The 18,703-nt window shown below is 37.1% G+C and overlaps 1 protein-coding gene across 1 annotated transcript in view; it reads right to left on the minus strand.

Moving 5' to 3' along the window:
* Positions 1-612: 612 nt before the first annotated feature.
* The window catches only part of CPEB2 (cytoplasmic polyadenylation element binding protein 2), a 47,721-nt gene continuing 29,630 nt past the window's right edge, over positions 613-18,703 (minus strand). Inside the window, 7 exon segments of the mRNA XM_010710383.3 lie at positions 613-1,507; positions 5,414-5,595; positions 8,675-8,789; positions 9,082-9,202; positions 16,074-16,161; positions 17,255-17,303; positions 17,305-17,426. Coding sequence (XP_010708685.2) covers positions 1,280-1,507; positions 5,414-5,595; positions 8,675-8,789; positions 9,082-9,202; positions 16,074-16,161; positions 17,255-17,303; positions 17,305-17,426 — 905 coding nt within the window. The 3' untranslated portion in view covers positions 613-1,279.

The raw sequence follows: 18,703 nt of genomic DNA on the forward strand, positions 1-18,703 counted from the left end.
CTCCATTTTGACTTTACTTAGATTTGATTTCTAAAGCATTAGGCATTCTTACATATTTTTGTACGTATTTGCCGTGGGTTTCACATTTGGTGACTGGTTAGCAGTGTGCTGGCCATCTTTGGTTTGTAGAGGAAATCTCAACCATGAACAATCAAGGGGGTTGAAAAGAACTGGTTAAATGCTAGCTTCGTACTCAAACTCGAATCTACGCTACAACACGCCACATTAATTAGAAGCACACGTCACAAAATTGCACAGGGATTACAATATTACATCCAGTCTGCATAAAATTGAATTCCACTACTGACCAGGTCACAAAATGGCTGCACTTCTAGTCTAAAACTAATTTGCATATTGTACACATGTAGGACATCTTTTTTACTTCAGTCACAATAATGCATGCAAGTTTGTTTTTTGTAACAAATTTTGTAAATTTGCTCATGCTACCTAGTTTCAAGAGAGCCTTTTTTGAACATCTGCAATAACTCACCTCTTGTTAATTAATAGTTCTAGTGCATGCATATGGTTTATACAGGTAAGTAAACATGCAATTTTTTCACATTCTAAAACTATGGCAGTTTAAGCCATATTGTGCTGCCTGCATTTAATCTGTAATGCAGTGTGTCTTAAACGTTTCAATCCCGTATTAATAGGTGGCATTACACATAACACCTATATAGCAGCAAAGCTAATACAGCTTGTGATTAAAAATGTTTAAAAATAGCTAATAAATCAGATTATCTTGAGGTATTATTTCTTGCAAGTCAAAATGGAGAGCAAAAAATCAACCCTAATTTTTAGTTTATGTATACACTGAAAATAGCAACAACAATAAAAATAAGCTTTTTGTAGCAGACATATTCCATCTTCACTATTTTGCTACCTTTGGTAAATTACTGGGGCAGATCTTGAAGTTAAAAACCCATGTTTAGAAATAAGTGCACGCTTCACCCACTAAATATAGCAGCAGACTGTGTGCCCCTACGCAAAAACATTCTCATATCTAGTTTTAACTTTACATATAAAAATAACTTGGAGAAAATACAAAAAAACATTTTATTTTAACATGAAAATATCACAAAAATTAGTAAGCCTGAGATGTAGGGTTTTGGTGAAAAACAAGAGGCTTGTAGTGTTTTGGCTGCTGATAAAGATGCATGTATTGATAGCTGGGGTGAAAAGCAGAAGAATGCACTTATTTCTTCTGCATGTCAGTATCTTCAAACACAGTAAGCCACATGCACCCTTCTTTCCTTATGTAGATGCTGGTTCACCATGTTTAATTCCAGCGGAAGTGGATCTGACGTGGGCGGTCAGCCCCCTCCTTTACCAATGGCTTATGGAATTCACGTCCTGCACGGGAGTGGATATTTGCCCAACAAAACTCACAGTAATACTGCAGGCAAGTGACATTGGCACAGAAGAAAGGAGCAAACTTTCCACCACATCGTGCGCCCTGGCATTCGTCACACATCTGGTCATCCAACACATATGGCTTTACCTCCACCTGTTAGAGTGAGACACAAAGAATTCCAGTTAACACCTATTATTCCCACTGAAAAGATAGATGAGTGTGCTCAGGTTTTCTCTCTTCCAGAAAAAAAAAGGAATCTGACATCAGATATGCTTACATCTCTACCCAATTCACCGCTTTTTATTACTGTTTACCATTTACCAGCTCCCAATCTATCCATACAAAAAGCTAAACAATTCAACACAGATCTTCAGAAGTGCATTAGATATGTAACTAATGGCTACACCAGAACCTCCAATTAACTTACTCTGGAAAGATACCCTTGGCACGTGATAAAACCAAAGTAAGTGTAGAAAATAAACCACTGGTCCCAAAGCTCTGTGAAGAAATCTCACCAGCTCCCAAGTACACCCCAACACGATACCCAGTTTTGTACTGCTTAGCAAATAACACACATACAAGAATGTAACCGTTTATACCTGGACAAGAAGTCTCTGCATGTACTACCTTCCTTTGCCAATTAGAAGCACTTCCTGCAGGCTTGATTACTTCTGTTGGTACTCTTAACTCCCATGACTTCACTCCAAATTTCTAAAATACGACCGAATTAGGAGTTTCTGATCTGGATCACATATTACTTTCCTTTATTTAATTTCTTTTTATTTTTTAGCTTTGAGATGCACAGGAATTTTTGTTCAAAATGGTCCTGAATTTATTTTTAAAAGATCATTCTGCAAATCTACAGCCTGCTAGAAACACCTGTGTTACACAGCTTCTTTCTCCCAAACTGCTCTGACTGCCAGAGTGGAAAAGTGGCAGGATTCCAGTGGTACATTTGCACAATGTCTCTGCATCACTGAACTGTTACAGACTGCACTCAGACAGGAAGAAGAACTTCACAATAAAGCACAAAATGAATTGACACCATCATTAAGGAATGTATTGTTGTTTTCCTTTCCTTATTTTTTTTTTAAAGACAGTGTTTTCAACTTTTGTTGGCAAAAACAATTATTCCAATTTATCCCTACAATACAAGTTTTTTTTTTCCCTGATATTTACTGTTACTTGAGAAGAATCCTACACACAGTGACCTCATGTACCACACTCAAATGGAGTATGTTTGGAATACTAAGATCTCCAGAATAAAATGACATTTTTGGATGTTATTTCCAGAGCTACAAAATAAAAGCCAGGCTGGATGTGGCTCTGAGCAGCCTGGTCTGGTGGTTGGTGACCCTGCACACAGCAGAGAGTAAAAACTAGATGATCTTTGAGGTCTTTCTCAACCCAGGCCATTTCTATGATTCTATAAAGCTAGCAAACACCCAATGGTTTGCAAAAAAGCCCAAAACAAAACACCAACACTACTGATTTTCTTAGCTTCAGAAAATGCATACTTGAGTGGTCAAACACACATACATTTGAAACACAGTATGCTTCTTTCTTCTGACAGCGTACATTCAGTATGAACTGATTTCTTACTTGCAACGATCTGCATCAGCACAAGTTATGCTTGGGCTTTCCAATAAACAGCAACTTTATGCAGTCATTCTGTTTGTGGTCCAACATTACTGAAAGCATGAAATACCATGAGTTTCATGCTTTGGTACGTTGATGCACCAAGATAAGTATTAAGGAGGTTACAAACGTTATTAGATAAACATTTTAGGGAACTGAAGTATCACATGAAGCGGATGGAGACTGATGGCATATGAAAGTTAACATTTTAAAGAATTTTTGGAGATGGAACTCCAAATGAGTTTCAAAGAAATGTTTGGAACTGATCTGTCTTATATGATGGAATAGCATGAAGAGCACTTTGCAGAAGAAAAACATCTGCTGGAGAAACTAAACATATCCGTATCGAAAGAATTAAAGAAAGCTCCAGAGGTAAGGAAGAAGTTAAGGTCACAGACAGCGTCTGTAAAGCCACAGTGACACCAAGTATTTCTATTAAGATAGGAAAAGATATATGTTAAAAATGCCATAAATACTTTCAACAGCAGCTCAGATGGATAAAGAGGAGAACAGCAAACTTTAACCATGAAAGAAAAGACACAGAACTGGTTATGAAAAAATGTGAAAAGACAGCACACCTACAGAAACTGGCTGTAACTGGCAACAGAAAGACTAGTAAGATGAAGCACAGAACAGTCTCTAAGACTGTACAAAAACGTGTAATGTATTGCTAAATAGGCCAGCATATATTTCTATCTCAGGTGAAGGCAGTACCTGAAGTACAACCGTCCTCCACATTTATAAAATCAGCATTTATATTAATGCAAATGACTCAGTTGTGTACTTATATTTTACTATATAAATAATATCAGGACTGAACATACGATTTAAATATAGAGAAAGTTATTAAAAAAATGAGATTAAAAACCTCTGGCATATGAACAGAACAGATCATAAACCCTCTCCATCATGATAAGGTTAAAAGACAAATTTATTAAAATATTTAGATTTGGCATCACTGTGTTTTGGAAGTAGAGCACCATAGGAACAGCAGATGTTTTTGAAGAAATCAAACCCAAGGAAGCTAACAAACATGCCCAAGAAGAAATCATTTAACTGCTATCTGTGTAAATTAAGTCTCATGGATATCACTCAAACACTGTGCTTCTGAGCTTTGGTATTTATGGCAGACTGCGTGCTGATTTGTTTTCCGTCCATGCTCCAAGAGGTCTGCAGCAGATGCCCACAGTTTTATTGAAATTTCACTCTCCATATCTCTTTAAGTTTTTCATAGTTACACAATATAAAAAAAAAAAGTTCAATCACCTCTGCAAAGAGCAAGCACTGTCATTTCAGAAGCCTGCTCAGCATCCAAATGGCCCTTGAGATTTCCAGTGAGCTATCATTACGGGCATTTTTCCTGTTATGTAACTAGAGGGAAGCCAGAACTTCTAGCCAAAGTCAGCTGCAAGTCACAGGAACAGCAATGTCACCAGCAAAATGTAGCTGTAAGGACTGGATGTGAAGACTACTTCACCATCCACATTCATTCCCACTCATCTCCTGGAAAGAACTTTGGGGATTTCAGCTCCCCAGGCAACTGGTATCTGAGAGACACGTAAGCCTGTATTGCTTTGCCTATTTGAAAGGAGAGAAGCACCTGCTATGGCCTTCAGTTAAGTGCACCAATTTCTTTCTGCAATGTCTTTGATCTGTAGAGGAGACTGGACCTTGAACTATTTACTCATTTCTCCTCTAAGACATAAAAAAAAAACTGTAACAAAAACCAACCCAGAGCACCATTAATAACACTATCTGCATCGACAACTCTTGACATCAGAACTAGTCAACTTCAACCTAATCTAATTTAGACGTCAGTTTTCTTTGCTACTCTCATAGTTCTAATTGAGAGCAATGAAATAGACTTGTCTTCTGAAAAGTTAGCTTTGCTTTAGCTAGCAAAAATCATTTACTGCAACCAGAAAGGTACACTGTTAAGTACACAGAATCAGATTCTCTCTGAATGGAAAGGATGAGTTAAGGTTAAGTATGGTTGATTTTCCAAAGCACTGACAATCATGGTTGAAGTTAAAGGCAGCGGAAAATTAGACCTGTTCTGAAACCAATAAATAACAGAGGTTCCCATGAATGACAGACGAATTATTACAATATTCGTTTTCATTAGAACAAGGGTGAAAAAAATTTTCAACAAAACTAGGAATTCCAGAATGGAAAGAACATATGGTCTAACATATGCCCAAGGAACAAACTGCTGCTTTGTGGAATGCTCGTTGTTTCAGGGGCATTCAGAGTTTAACTCCTGGAACCTGTGAAGCTAGGGAAATATCAGAAAAAATGTTAGAGCTGGCACAAAAGTGGATCAGAACACAAAGTTATGCATCCTAAGAAATTGTGTTATAAATCACTGCTCCCACATATCTAAGAAAATCCACCCAAATAAACTCATTCTGTGTAACTTACTCGTTTATCTATATCGCCATGCTGAAGTTGAACAAACCGAGCACTGATGGCAGCAATGTAACTCTGCTGATTGGAAAAAGCAACACGTCCAGCACCTTTTGGGTATTTCAGCTCAGGGTCAGTATCAATTCCTGCGTAACAAACTCCACCATACAGACGGTCCATGATCATTGCCAATTCCACTATTAGGAAACAAAACAATGTTCACTTGATCTGTTCTCACTGTACAAACTCAAAAAATCCAGAAAAGTTAATTTTAGTAATTAATTCTCCAACAACTTATGTAACTGTAATTAAAAAAATATCACAACATGTAGAATTAAATTGTGAAATAGTCAGCAGACACATCTTTCACACTGTAGCCACATACATCCAGGGAACAATGGAGCTGCAAGTCTTTGCAGTCCTTAGTAACCTGGAACTGAAATTCAAGGGCAGTTTTCCATAAGGGATAACAGATGACTTTTTGGGCAGGATGGAATGCAAGCTGCATAGAATCCACATGCCCCAAATTCCTTGCTACATGTTCTCTGTCTGTACAATTGCTCTACATTCAACTTGAATTTCAAGCTGTAGTTAGGATCTTTTCACCAGGCGTGCAGAGCTCGATCATCTCTACAGTACGTCACTATATAGAAATTCAAATTCATAGAATCAATAATCTCCAATTTCACAATAAATATTTCAGCAAACCTTTAGTAATATTTTATACTGAATTCAATTTAGCAATTCACTGAGATGGAATATATCTTTTTCAAAACAAATATCCCCTGCCTCAAGACATAAAGGTGTCAGCAGACATTGATTTTCTAATAGTTGTTTGAACAGTGTGATAAAGTTTTACTGTTTTTTTGAAGGCATGATTCTTATTTCACAATGCCATAAAAGTTTCATTTTCACATATGCCAAAGATTTTAAAGCAAAGTCTAAGACTGTATACATTAAATTTATCACAGACCCTTAGCAAAGTAATCTGGAGTATCAGGACAGAATTAAGGAGAAAATTAACCTGCAGTTGGAATGCTCATTTACGAAGTATTACAGAGTGATGCAGTCAAACGTCCTCTTGAAAGCAAAATAACAAAAAAGCTTGATCATTGTAGGTCCAAGATAGAAAAGTTTTATATGCTGTATACCTCAAATTTGTTCTACCACTTCCTGTTTCTCCTGCGTCTTCCACATGAAAGCTCATCTTACTGTAATGACATAACTTAGTACAAACAGTGGAAGACTAACGAAGTCCTGAGTCTTTCTAAGAGAAATCTGGACTTGAAATGCTGTATGTAATGTTTCACATCAACTCACTTACTAGAAGGGCACTGTAAAACAACGTAAAAGGCTACTGCAGTCTGTCTCACAAAGCAGACTGTCCTGGTTGCAGATCAACCATTTCACAGCTACAGAAACATTGAAATTTTCCTCCATGCATTCCAACAAGAGCTGAGAAAGTGTCCTGCAATCTCATATAGCACTGTATCATACAGACTGTGTTAGCTGTCTGAATTTCTTCCCATTTTCCTCTAATCATACTTACTATCTGCATTTCTCCTTATCCATGTTATCCACAGTAACTGCAACCAGCAATAGAAAAGCAGCTAATGTACAGTAACAGTACAAAAAGAGCTTCACTCATGGAGCAGAGGCCACAGCGCTATTTTAAAAACAAGAAACAGCAATTTTACTAGTAAGATGAAAGTATTTTCTACAGCTTTAGGCATTGTAATAGTGTCCAGTGTATCTCAGAGGTGAACAGTGATTTGTGATCTACCAAAAGCAGAAGAAGGCAATTACCAGAGAAACAGAAGTATAGATGAGTATTTTTTTCAAGCAGCAAGCTGGCTGGACTGATTAGCAGAGCTTTAAACTAGATTTGATGAGGGAAGACGATGCACTTCTGAGTGACAGAGAAAGGTTGTTGAACAGTGTCATTTTAAGAAGTAGCAGTGAAAAACCTCACCTTCTTCCCGAAAGAAATTTGGGAGGGCTCCTCTAAGAAGGTAATGCAACCCATTGCATAGCTGTAGAATCTCTATACCAATGCATGCTGCATGGGAAATAAGCAGGAGCTGGAAGCCATGTCATAATTGGAAGATTATGCTCTGACTGATATCAGAAATGTTGTGGGATGAATTGCACACATGGAACAATGCAATTGAGTTTTTTAGAAGAGACAGATAGGGCAGGATGGGCAGGGGAGTTGCCCTCTATGTTAAGAAGTGGACGGATTAAGAAGAGCTGCCTTTAAGAAACAGTGATGATCAGGCTGAGAACTTGTGGATTAAAATTAGGGATCAGACAAATAAAGGACATCTGGTGGCTGGGGTCTTCTGCAGGCTGCCTGATCAAGGGGAGCCTCTGACAAGGCCTTCTTGCTTTATCTACAAGGTCTGTCACTCTCACAGGCTCTCATCAAAAGCCCACCTGTGTAACTTACTCATGGAAACCTCCTTTAGCAAAGGTTGGACTAGATGATCCCCAAAGGTCCCTTCCAATCCCTAAGATTTGCTCCAGATGGTTTTAGTCAACTGCTCTATATCTAGGTGGAGCCTGGTGATGAGTGATATAACCACGGGGTCCATCCTGGAACCCAGTGCTCTTCAACACCTACATCCATGACCTAGACTGTGGATACTTGCACCCCCAGCAAGTGACACTAAGTTCAGTGGTGCAGTTGATACAACAGACAGAAGGGATGCCATCCAAAGAGACCTGAACAAGCTTGAACAGTGGGCCCAAGTGAACTCAATTAGGTTCAGCAAGTCCACATGCGAGGTGCTGCACCTTGGCAGGGGCAATCCAATCTCATGGCCTCACAAAGAGGCCTTCCTGTACTTAAAAAGAGCTTATAAACAGGAGTGAGACCAGTTTTCCATGGTCTGATAGTGACAAGACTAGGGGAAACAACTTTAAACTAAGGGGGAATTCAGGTTAGATGTTAGGAAGAAATTCTTTACCCAGAGGGTGGTGAGGCACTGGAACAGGCTGCCCAGACAGCCCATGGATGTGCCGTCTCTGGAGGTGTTCCAAGGCAAACTTGGATGGTGCCATGGGCAACTTGATCACGTGGGAGGCAATCCTGTCCAGGGTAGGAGAAATGGAGCTAGCTGATCCTTAAGACTGCTTCCAATTAAAGCAGCTTTATGATTCATATGATTCTATGAACACCTACAACTATCCATACATATCTGTATACAATTATGCATGATTAAAATGATTTCTAATAATCTCCCACTTTTCAAGAGAGACATAATTTATACTCACCAGCTCTTAATGGTCTAGGGACTCCTCCAACAAAAATTGTTTTTCGAGGATCAAGTGGCTGGGAACCATCCATCACAAAGTCACTATCACTTAGATTCCAGGGACGGATCTGAACCTATTAAAAAGGGGAAGAAAATGACATGCTAGTTTCTGTTTCACTGTTTTCTAAATATATACTTATCAGCCTATATAAACCAACAGTAGTCATAACCCTATTAGCTTTGCATGTCTTGATGTTCCATTTTAATCCTATTAATTCAAACCTCAATGGTTTTAAAATCATCTGATTGTTCCAGATGTTGAGAGCTGCCAATGGTAGTTTGCTGTTGATTATTTTCATCATCATTTCAAATGCAGCGTTAGACAGATGGCAGCTGAAGCCTGCAGGCCATCTACTGTTTACTTACTGGCTTGTCCTTGATAGTAGGACTGGAAACACACAGATAGAGCTTTCCATCTTCTTCAATACAGGCATCAATCAGTGCCTGGACAGAACTCTCTTCTTGGAACAGGAGGAATGCATAACCTAGAGTGAAGAAGAAAATAAAACAGTTAATTTTTTTATATTATATTTACTTTTCTTTAATTGTCTTCTCCATACAAATGTGTTTACTTGAAATGTAGAAGAAAATCAAATCAACTCTTTGTTATTAGTCGAGTTCTTCATCTGTGTGCTAATTTGCTGTTATCAATACAACTGTGGGCAAATACTTCTATACCTTAAAAAAAAAAAGAAAACACACCAAAGAGACTAATAATCAAATAAAAGCAAACATGTCTGCTCTATCATATATTCTAAGTACAGACTGAGCACAACTCAGAGGTAGCTGCAGACATTATACAATGAAAATCCGACTTGGCACAGAGGACTAATCTCTATTCTAGAGATTAGATCAAAGTACTTTGTTACATAAGTGACCCAGCAAGCCTCCCAAACACTATAAAAATAGGAATCAAAAAGCTTATTTAATGCTACAGTAAAAACACTCAGACAAGCTAGGAACCTAACACAATAGAATGCTGTAATGGTTACCGTATGATATATACAGAACTTGTTACTTTACAGGCACCCCATACCACAATTTGGATGCATTCTAAAGTAGACCTTAAAAGGACATAAATCCTCATTTTTTCCTCACATTAATAGCAAGTGTAGAACATTAACATAAAGTGAAAAAATAAGTTCTGAAGCACCTGCTCTAGAGTGAGGTTGGCAAGAGGGAATATGGCTGCTTCACCAAGCCTTTTGGAAATGCTACTGCTTTTTGCAGAGGTACTACTCAGTCACTGGCAACCCCATACTGCAAACAGTGTAGGTCATCAAGGCATTAACAGAACAGAGTGCATCTCAAAGAGCATTAAAGATTCAATGTTTTAAGAAACATAAGATCAGAGAAACAAATGCAAATGATTTTAGATCCATGGGAGCAAAAGCAGGATTTAAATAAAAAGCTGTAAAGGCCTACGCTGTTTTTCCTAATAACTTGTACCTGATCTCATATCCCTCATACCATGGTCCTGTCACAGCTCCCTTCAAAGGACACAACTGTGCATATTCTACTTTCATGTAAATCTTACTCAGTTTATTAAAAAAGTCTGTAGGGAATCTTTGAGCTTTGGCTAAGGCATTTCCTGGTGAAATCCAGTGTTATTAAAAATACTGTTCAGCAATGAAAATTCTGTTCAAATTAAACTTAATTAGTAATTACTTAGACTCAAAAGCCTTGTTTAAGGGGGATATCTTTCAGTATTTACTTTGCAATTTAAAATTCACATATAAGCCATGTAAAACTCAATGAGCCAGGGCATGTGCAGACTAGCATGGATAAGTGAGACTAGAACCACAAAACTGTCTTCACCTGCATAGAAGCCAAGTGCATACAGTCCAGTTTGAATGGAGATCTCAGTACAAGAATGGCAGGAATGCAAAAACTTGATTACCCGAGGTGAGGGCTAAATGGGTGACACACAAACAATCACAGCCAGAATTATGTAAAACAATTTGCTGGAAGCTGATATTTCATCAATTTTTATCCTAACACAAATCAATGTTACTGGCATATGGCTCCTGACACATAAATAGAATCAGAGTCCCCAGATCATCTATGACCTGTATGTCTGCAGCTATTAATATGCTTAGCAGGAGCCTTGTGAAGAAACAGACAATTCCAATAGGAACTAGATAAGGGAACAATTAGGATTACTATATTCTACCACAACCTAAAATAAAAACAAGGAAAGCAAAATCAGAATTATATACTACCACTGCCTTCTCAACAGTATCTGAAGAACTCACGTCTGGGTTCATCCCATTTAATTTTAAGCAACAGAGAGACCTGTGTCAAGAACTTAGCTGTACTTTTGAAAACATGGAAAACCTGAGGTTAGCAAATCCATCTGGCTAAAGTTTTGCTCCATAGCTCTAGTGCTTCCATGACTTTAAAGGTGTTTTAGTTCACTCCTCAAGCCTAGTTTGGAAGAAAATAACTAGCTCTCTTGGAGAAAAAACATGGCTGTAGAGGATAATATACTTCAGATCCAACACTTTACAGACATGGCCAATCCCTTCCCACAGTCTGGATACAACCCTTCTTTACTTGCATTATGGCACATATCCTTGCACAAACCAATTATACATTAGCCAAACTTCTACAAAGAACACCACAGTTACATAAGGATCCAGGCTTTCTATTCATTAAGCAGAAAGGAATTTACAGTCTTAGATGCTTAATTAAGATATAAGTTTGGGCTTTTCCTCCTCCAGCTACCAGATGCTGACAACTATATGTACAGACTTAATTCTCATCCCTTTCTGCTTTCTTAAGATACGTCTCTATTGGATTATTTTTATCCTCTATAATTCATGAACTATTGTGAACTGATTGACTGCAAAGGCAGTTAGTTAGCTGCTGGTGGTAACTGCGCATAGGTGTGACGAGAAGGATTTTATAATGATACCAAACTACAATTACTATGTGTAATAGAAAGTATATGTAGTAACTGTGAAACGTGGAATGGAGGTATTGTGAAGAGTACTTTATTGTACCACAGAACAGTTTAATTCTCTAGTTTCTTGTTTTTCTTGTGTACCACATCTGTCATGAAACCGTAACAGCTTCATACCCAACAGCAGCACAAGTCTGTTCACAACGGAAAAGAAAAGCTGCTCTAATAGGATTCTCTGAAGGAAGATGCTTCATACCTTTGGGTCATATGCACACTGGCAGTAGCAGGTCATGATCAGATATTGCTTGCCAAAAGGCAACCCAAGCCTGTATGGTTTCCATAAGTGAAAAATGTTAGATGAAACAGTCTTATAAAAATGTATTGTTCATGTGTACCAGCATTTATGCCTTCTGTGGAGGATAAAGTTTAGGTAACCCCTGCTAGCATTTAATTGTTGACTAAATTACTCTGCATTACACTGCAATGGTTATAAATACTGCTGTTTTCAAAGGGAAACGGTGAGGGTGAGTTTGATAATATCATTCCCACAAAATTATCTCAAAGAAAAGGGAAATCTTTCTGGAGATCATAACTGACAATAAAACTACATTCCCTGATATCTAAAAATGCTGCACTGGTTATAATCATTGTTTCTCTGAGTACAAACAAGACTTCAAGAATCTTTTATATATATATAAAGAAATAAATATATATATAACATATGTATATATTAATAAATGAAACTGTTCTAAGAATCCAAGCAAAACAAAACAAAAAACCCCAATCAAAAACCTATATACAGAATCAGTGCTTTCATTTTTTTATTTACTACACAGAAAAGGTGGCTAATATGAATTTCTGGCCAGGCATAATTTTTTTATTCCACAATATGGAACTTTACAAAAGGAGAAAAGAAATTTCTGTTAATGCATAGCTCCATGTAGAAATCTGAAAGCAGCTGTAAGTTCGATTTGACTCCAATTAACTGCTATCACCAGTGACTTAGAAGAGAGGTAAAGAAAATCAGTATAAGCCAGCATGGATGGTCTGTATCAGCCAGCAGAGCTGCATTTTCTTTTATGGTTGGGTCCCCTACTGTTCTAACAGTCTTCCCCAGAGGAGAGCTAAAACAAACAAACAAGTGTAAACTACTGACAATGGATGTATATTTGATAATGGGAATAATTCACATTTGGGAAGGATACATAAATTTTTAAATCAGTCACCTTTTACCGAGAATCAACTCCAAATTACTCTTTTAGTGAGAATGTACAAGCTGGCACAACTGCAATGTAGATGTTAGCTAAGGCATTTTTGATTGAGAGGGAGGTGGTGCAGGATTCACCTTGAGACCCAAGCGAACCCTATTTCCATATCTCTATTTCTGTGGAAATATTCTTGACTGAGTTTAAGCTCTGTGGTCAGCAGAGATCTAGTTAATGTTGCCAGTGGTGTCTGGGCAGTTATTCTGCCAACAAGAGTGACACAGAGATGCCTTGCATGACTCACCCTCTGCAGTACTCTGCCTAACCTCCAGCTGCTGTTCTAGGGTGGTGTGGGACTTCACTAGGTACTGTACCACGTTTGCCATCCGTGGGTAAATCTTGATATTCTTGGTTTGGAGAAATGAATCAAGCACAATGAGCTTACATTACAGTGACCTGAATAGCCCTTTGTACTCCAGTGACTCTATTGGCAAGATTCCCATTAATTAAAGGAAGCTTAGATGCTAATCGCACATGAAGACACCTACAGTTATTTGCCTGAATCCAGAGTTCAGTCCAACCCAAGGAGCTCGAATGAGCTGGTAACAAGTTAACCAATGGACCTAGGGTTTTGCTCCTTGAACTAGAAACAGAATGTTTTCAGCATGATTTTTTCAGTCAGTTGTAAGTTAGCAGTTAATAATCTTGAATAAATGAAGCTACTGCATGACTACTGGGACAGAAAGCAAAAGAAATACGCAGACAATTAGAAAAAGCTGGAGATACTGTCTTGTTTAAACAGATTATCCTCTGTTTTATACAGACTATAAATAGTACAGAACATACAAACAACTGGTCCTCCTTTGAAAGGCTCTTTGGATCAGCATATCCTCACCGCACCATTTCTTTCTGAGCTTCATTATCATGAGAATGGAGTTCTCACCTCAGCAGTCGCTTTGAAGGTGTGTGCCAACTAACTAATAACAGGAGTTATGATAAGCAGTGACAAGATAGAAAGGAAGGAATTCCCCATTACAGCTGGCAGATCACTTACTGACTGTACTTTGATCTCAACAGAATAATTCTTTTTCTGCTTCATAACTGAGTTTCCTTCTAAGATTAGTGTGAAGTGTTTAAAATTCCTGCTATCTTCAGGCCTCATTTTGTGGTGAACCAATACAAAATGTAATTAGCAAATAAAAGGCAGTTGGTGTTTCTCAGGAGGCAGTCAGCCTTGACAGATCAGTATTTCTTCAAGTAAGGAAATACTTCTTATGAACTTGGCCTTCCCTCAGGACTATCTGTAAGCAGAGAGCCTGGAAGGAAGCACAGCCTGGAAAACTGAACAAAAGTACTAAAGCAGTAACAAAAGATAACAAAAAAAAAGACCAAACAAGCAACAAAACAGGCTGTATGTCTTCAACATGCTGAATACTAATGTATTGAACAGCCCAGAAACGGATAACTCTGAGATGTCTTTGGAATTTCAAGTCTCTAACAAGACTGGACAAAAACAGATAGATACTAAATTATTTCCACGCAAAGTAGTAAACTAGACAGCAAAGATTAGAAATTAAAATGAACTCCTTGTGCTATTATATGGTGCTTATATTGATAATTATCAATCAATCTCAAAGCTTTCTTTGTATTTAGCCTATGTTTAGCAGTTTTAGGTATCTTATTAAACATATCTACACTGTTCCTGCCTGCACAAGTGCCTAACGCTGAAATACATTAAGATAATTTCTATCATAGCCTATCGTAAAGTAATCATATGTCTTATCTGGTGCAGTGAAAGAACCACATTACATATAAACACAGAAGTATTCAACAGTTAAGAGTAAACTGTATTTCCAGACTATCTACAAATAGAAACCTACACTGTATTTTAAATGTCTGAGATTATTCCAGGCTACTATCACACTATAAAACAATGATGAATACTGTAGTAAAGGGACAGTTTGATTATAAAGTGTTACTAAAGTTCATGTAAAGATCAGTTAACCAACTGAACACTTGGTATCTAAGTGTTTTCCAAATTAATTAAATCAACAAACCAGAATTCTTTTACCTACATTCTCTGCTTTCAATACAGACTTATCATTACTATTATTTTCACTATAAATTTTACAAATTTTCCAACTGCAAAGTCTCAAAATGCATACTTAAGATATTTACATTCTGAGCCAGGACTGTCTCCTCAGAAATTAACACCAGAACTCATTTCTTCCAGTGAAGAATGTATTAGACCTTCCCTCTTCTACATATTCAATACAGACTCTGTGAGTTGAGCCTCTCCCTCCAGAGTTTCTCTTGGTAAATTGTAAGCAAAGATGCACTCCTTAGGATAATTAAATTTAGTTAAGACACTAGATTTTTATTGGGCTGACAATCAAAAAAGTAGAAGGCTCTTTGGCTTGAGTTCCATACAGTATTCATAAATGCTCTTCAAATACTTTCAACTCCTTTACCTGCTCTTTAGATGACTATCTGAGGAAATATGCCTGTTTTTAAAATGGCATAGTCTGTCAGATAAATAACTGAGAATAGGTAAACAAAGGCAGTATGCCTGTATTTGTCACTTCCAGGGAAGGAAAGAGTTGCTGTATTATTCTCTACAAAATGAACAACCTCACATTTTTGTGTTTATTTTATACATACTAAATACACAATTTCACATCTACAGAGATAAGCTACACAGTTTACCTAAATGTACAAATTTAGTCTAGATTTTGAATATCAAAGAGCAACACTAGAAACAGTTAAAAATCACTATTTAACCTGATCTCAAAAAAGATAATTAGTGCTTCAATAGATGCTCATGTCTTAAAAATGGAATAAAGACAAAATTCATATACCCAAATAACATCCTTCTGAATCCTGCCTGTAATCCTCTACAAAAGATTAGATTTAGGATTAAAAATATAATCAAATTTTAGTTTTAGCAATCAGAAATGCAAATAATAGATCTCTGAATTAATGACATGTACAGTTTTATAACACTGATCTAATAATTGGGAAATGAAATTATGGAAGATTCTTCAGAAGTCCAATACTGAACCAGGCAGAATACTACAACTCTCTGTATTTAATACTTGGTATGTAGAGCCTTGTCTGAACATGCACTGAAACTGCAGAATTAACTGTTCACAGGGATTTTAAATTATATCCTTTGGGAGAAGATGAGACAGTTTGCCCAAGTAGGATTTGCACTCAGTGACAGATCACAGCCTTCCAACTCTTACCTTTTTGGTGGAAAATAAGACTTGCTTTCTGCTTTGTGAGGCCAATCTACTACCAAAGGCCCAAATCGTCTGAAGCTAGCAGTAATTTCATCTGAAAACAGATGTAACAGTTGAAATTAAAACAAATAAAAAAGTACTCAATGACAAAGTACTATCAAATAAAGATCTTTGTTTATAGCAAAGTTTGACGTTTCATGGAAATAGAGGAGCGAAGTTTCCAAGTTTCCCAAACAAAAGCCATAAACAGATACCTCTTTCAAGTGTTAACATTTACACAAATGCTTCTGGCGATTTTATGCTTGCATTTGTTGTTTTTTTTTAAATTATATTTTTTCAATTACTCAGTAACAAGGGATTTCAGAAGGATACAGACAACTAAAGGCACATAAGCAGGCAAGAAAGAAAGAGATCTCCATGTGTCTTTGTTTGGCATTTGTATTAAAAGGAACAGTTCACATTTGAGTTAGATGCTGAAGCGTACAAAAGAAAAGCTGAGATATATTAAAATAAATCCCCTAGTACATTACAGGGGAGCATCATCTTGAAGATGAAACTAAAGTATGGTCTTCCCATGTCTGAAAGATAATTAACCACAGGCAGCTTATTTGGTTTGCAAGTTATTCTAGGATTACACTGAACCTTGTAAAGGGATTTCTGTTTACATTACAAAACTAGCATGCAATTTACATTTATCTGCACAGCAGAAACCTAATATTAAACAGTACGACCAGTTCAAATCAGCACTATTATACAAAACAATTCCAACTGCATCACATAATGATCTGAGCTTCCATGATACATTCTGTATTTAGTGCATCACACAGTGCTCTTCGACTTGACCTTCCTCTGCTTTAGTTTCTCTGTTTAGTAAGAGGAACAATATTAATCTTTCTAAACCACTTTCGAGATTTTCAGGTAATGGTAAAATAGAATTTGAAATTCAATTACTAATAGTCATTTCCCAGGAATAGATGATAAAGTAGGTTCATACAGAGGACAGTATGTAGGGCTAACACATATTTGAAAGGAATATGCATCCCCATATCAGTGAAAGATAAGCATAACCACAAATTCCAGGCACTGTATGAAACTCTTGAAAGCAGAATAAGAACTAAATCATTTAAAAATCAAAAGGAGCGGACATTACTTTGCTAGATGATTTATTTTCACTACCTACAGCTCACCTTCATCAATATCTGGTGGAAGACCTCCAACAAACACTTTCCGAGAAAAAGCGCTCAATTCGTTCCCCATTCTGATGACCAGAATAGCAGGTAGGTGAATTTAAGACTCCAACTTGATCATTATGACCATCATCCAACAACCCATCATCTATCGGGAAGAGGGAAGAACGGCCTTAAAAAGAAAAAAAAAAAAAATAGTATTTATACATTAAAACAACTTCACAACAGTACACTGTAATGCAGTTTTAGAATGGGGAAGGGGAGAATAGCTGTCTGGAAAATAAATAAAAATATCAAGATATTAGAAAAGTACACATTGGCTAACGAATAATAAGGCAATGAGAAACGTATTAAAACCTCCAAAGGGAAATTCAAGACTGTAAACTGGCATCTCTGTAAATATAATACCTCATGCTATCTTGTATTATAGTTACTCTGCTGCATCAAGCAGGAAAATAACAGTTTGTTCTTAAATAAAGAATCTTGTTTATAAGAGATCATATTAAGGGCTGCTTAAGTGAATTTAATTAGCTTGCCTTTGGTTTAGCTTCAAGATAAAGGGATAGCTTCTATCACACAAAAGACTACTGCATGTCTAAAAATTACACTTTAATTGACCAGACAGAAATGGAGAACAATATATACATGGTAGGTCATTTCAAATGGGTATGTTGCCTCTTTTCTTTTAGAATATTCTGATTCTGCTGATTTAGTTTCTATGAAAGCAGAAGATAATTTTAACAAATGAGCATAGTGTAACACCTGAAAAACAAGTCACAATGCTGACTGACACTCGCTTTCGATTTTATGACAGTTGTGAAGGGAAGCCTTTGGGTGGCTCCTAACACGTAGCAGTCTGCTGTGACACTGCAGTTACCCTATGTGAGGACAAGGGAAGTCAGGTTTAAAGGGTTGTTGTTGCATGCCTTCTCTCCTTGTAACAAAACATGTTCCAACTGAAAAGCTACTGCAACTGTGACATCCAAGACCACCGTAGGACGGCTTTGCAATTGCAAAGTAATCAAAACAGACACATAGATGGCAAAGGAGATTCAAAACGTGGTGTTTCTGTCCCACTTTCACATACATAACCATTTTCCTGTTTGCAAATTTCAGAGAACTCCGAAGCAAAAGACCCTGACAGTCACACATCTTCAGTTAATCAAACTTTCACTGCTTTAAGTTAGCAACAAAAATTAACCACAGTTTCAAGTTCAGAAGTTAAAAAACGTAATAACTTCGTATAGCATACATTATAAGTTATACGATTTTAAAATGGCATAGTCTGTCAGATAAATAACTGAGAATAGGTAAACAAAGGCAGTATGCCTGTATTTGTCACTTCCAGGGAAGGAAAGAGTTGCTGTATTATTCTCTACAAAATGAACAACCTCACATTTTTGTGTTTATTTTTATACATACTAAATACACAATTTCACATCTACAGAG

Source organism: Meleagris gallopavo, chromosome 4 (assembly GCF_000146605.3).
Source record: "Meleagris gallopavo isolate NT-WF06-2002-E0010 breed Aviagen turkey brand Nicholas breeding stock chromosome 4, Turkey_5.1, whole genome shotgun sequence".
NCBI classification, from domain to species: Eukaryota; Metazoa; Chordata; class Aves; order Galliformes; family Phasianidae; genus Meleagris; species Meleagris gallopavo.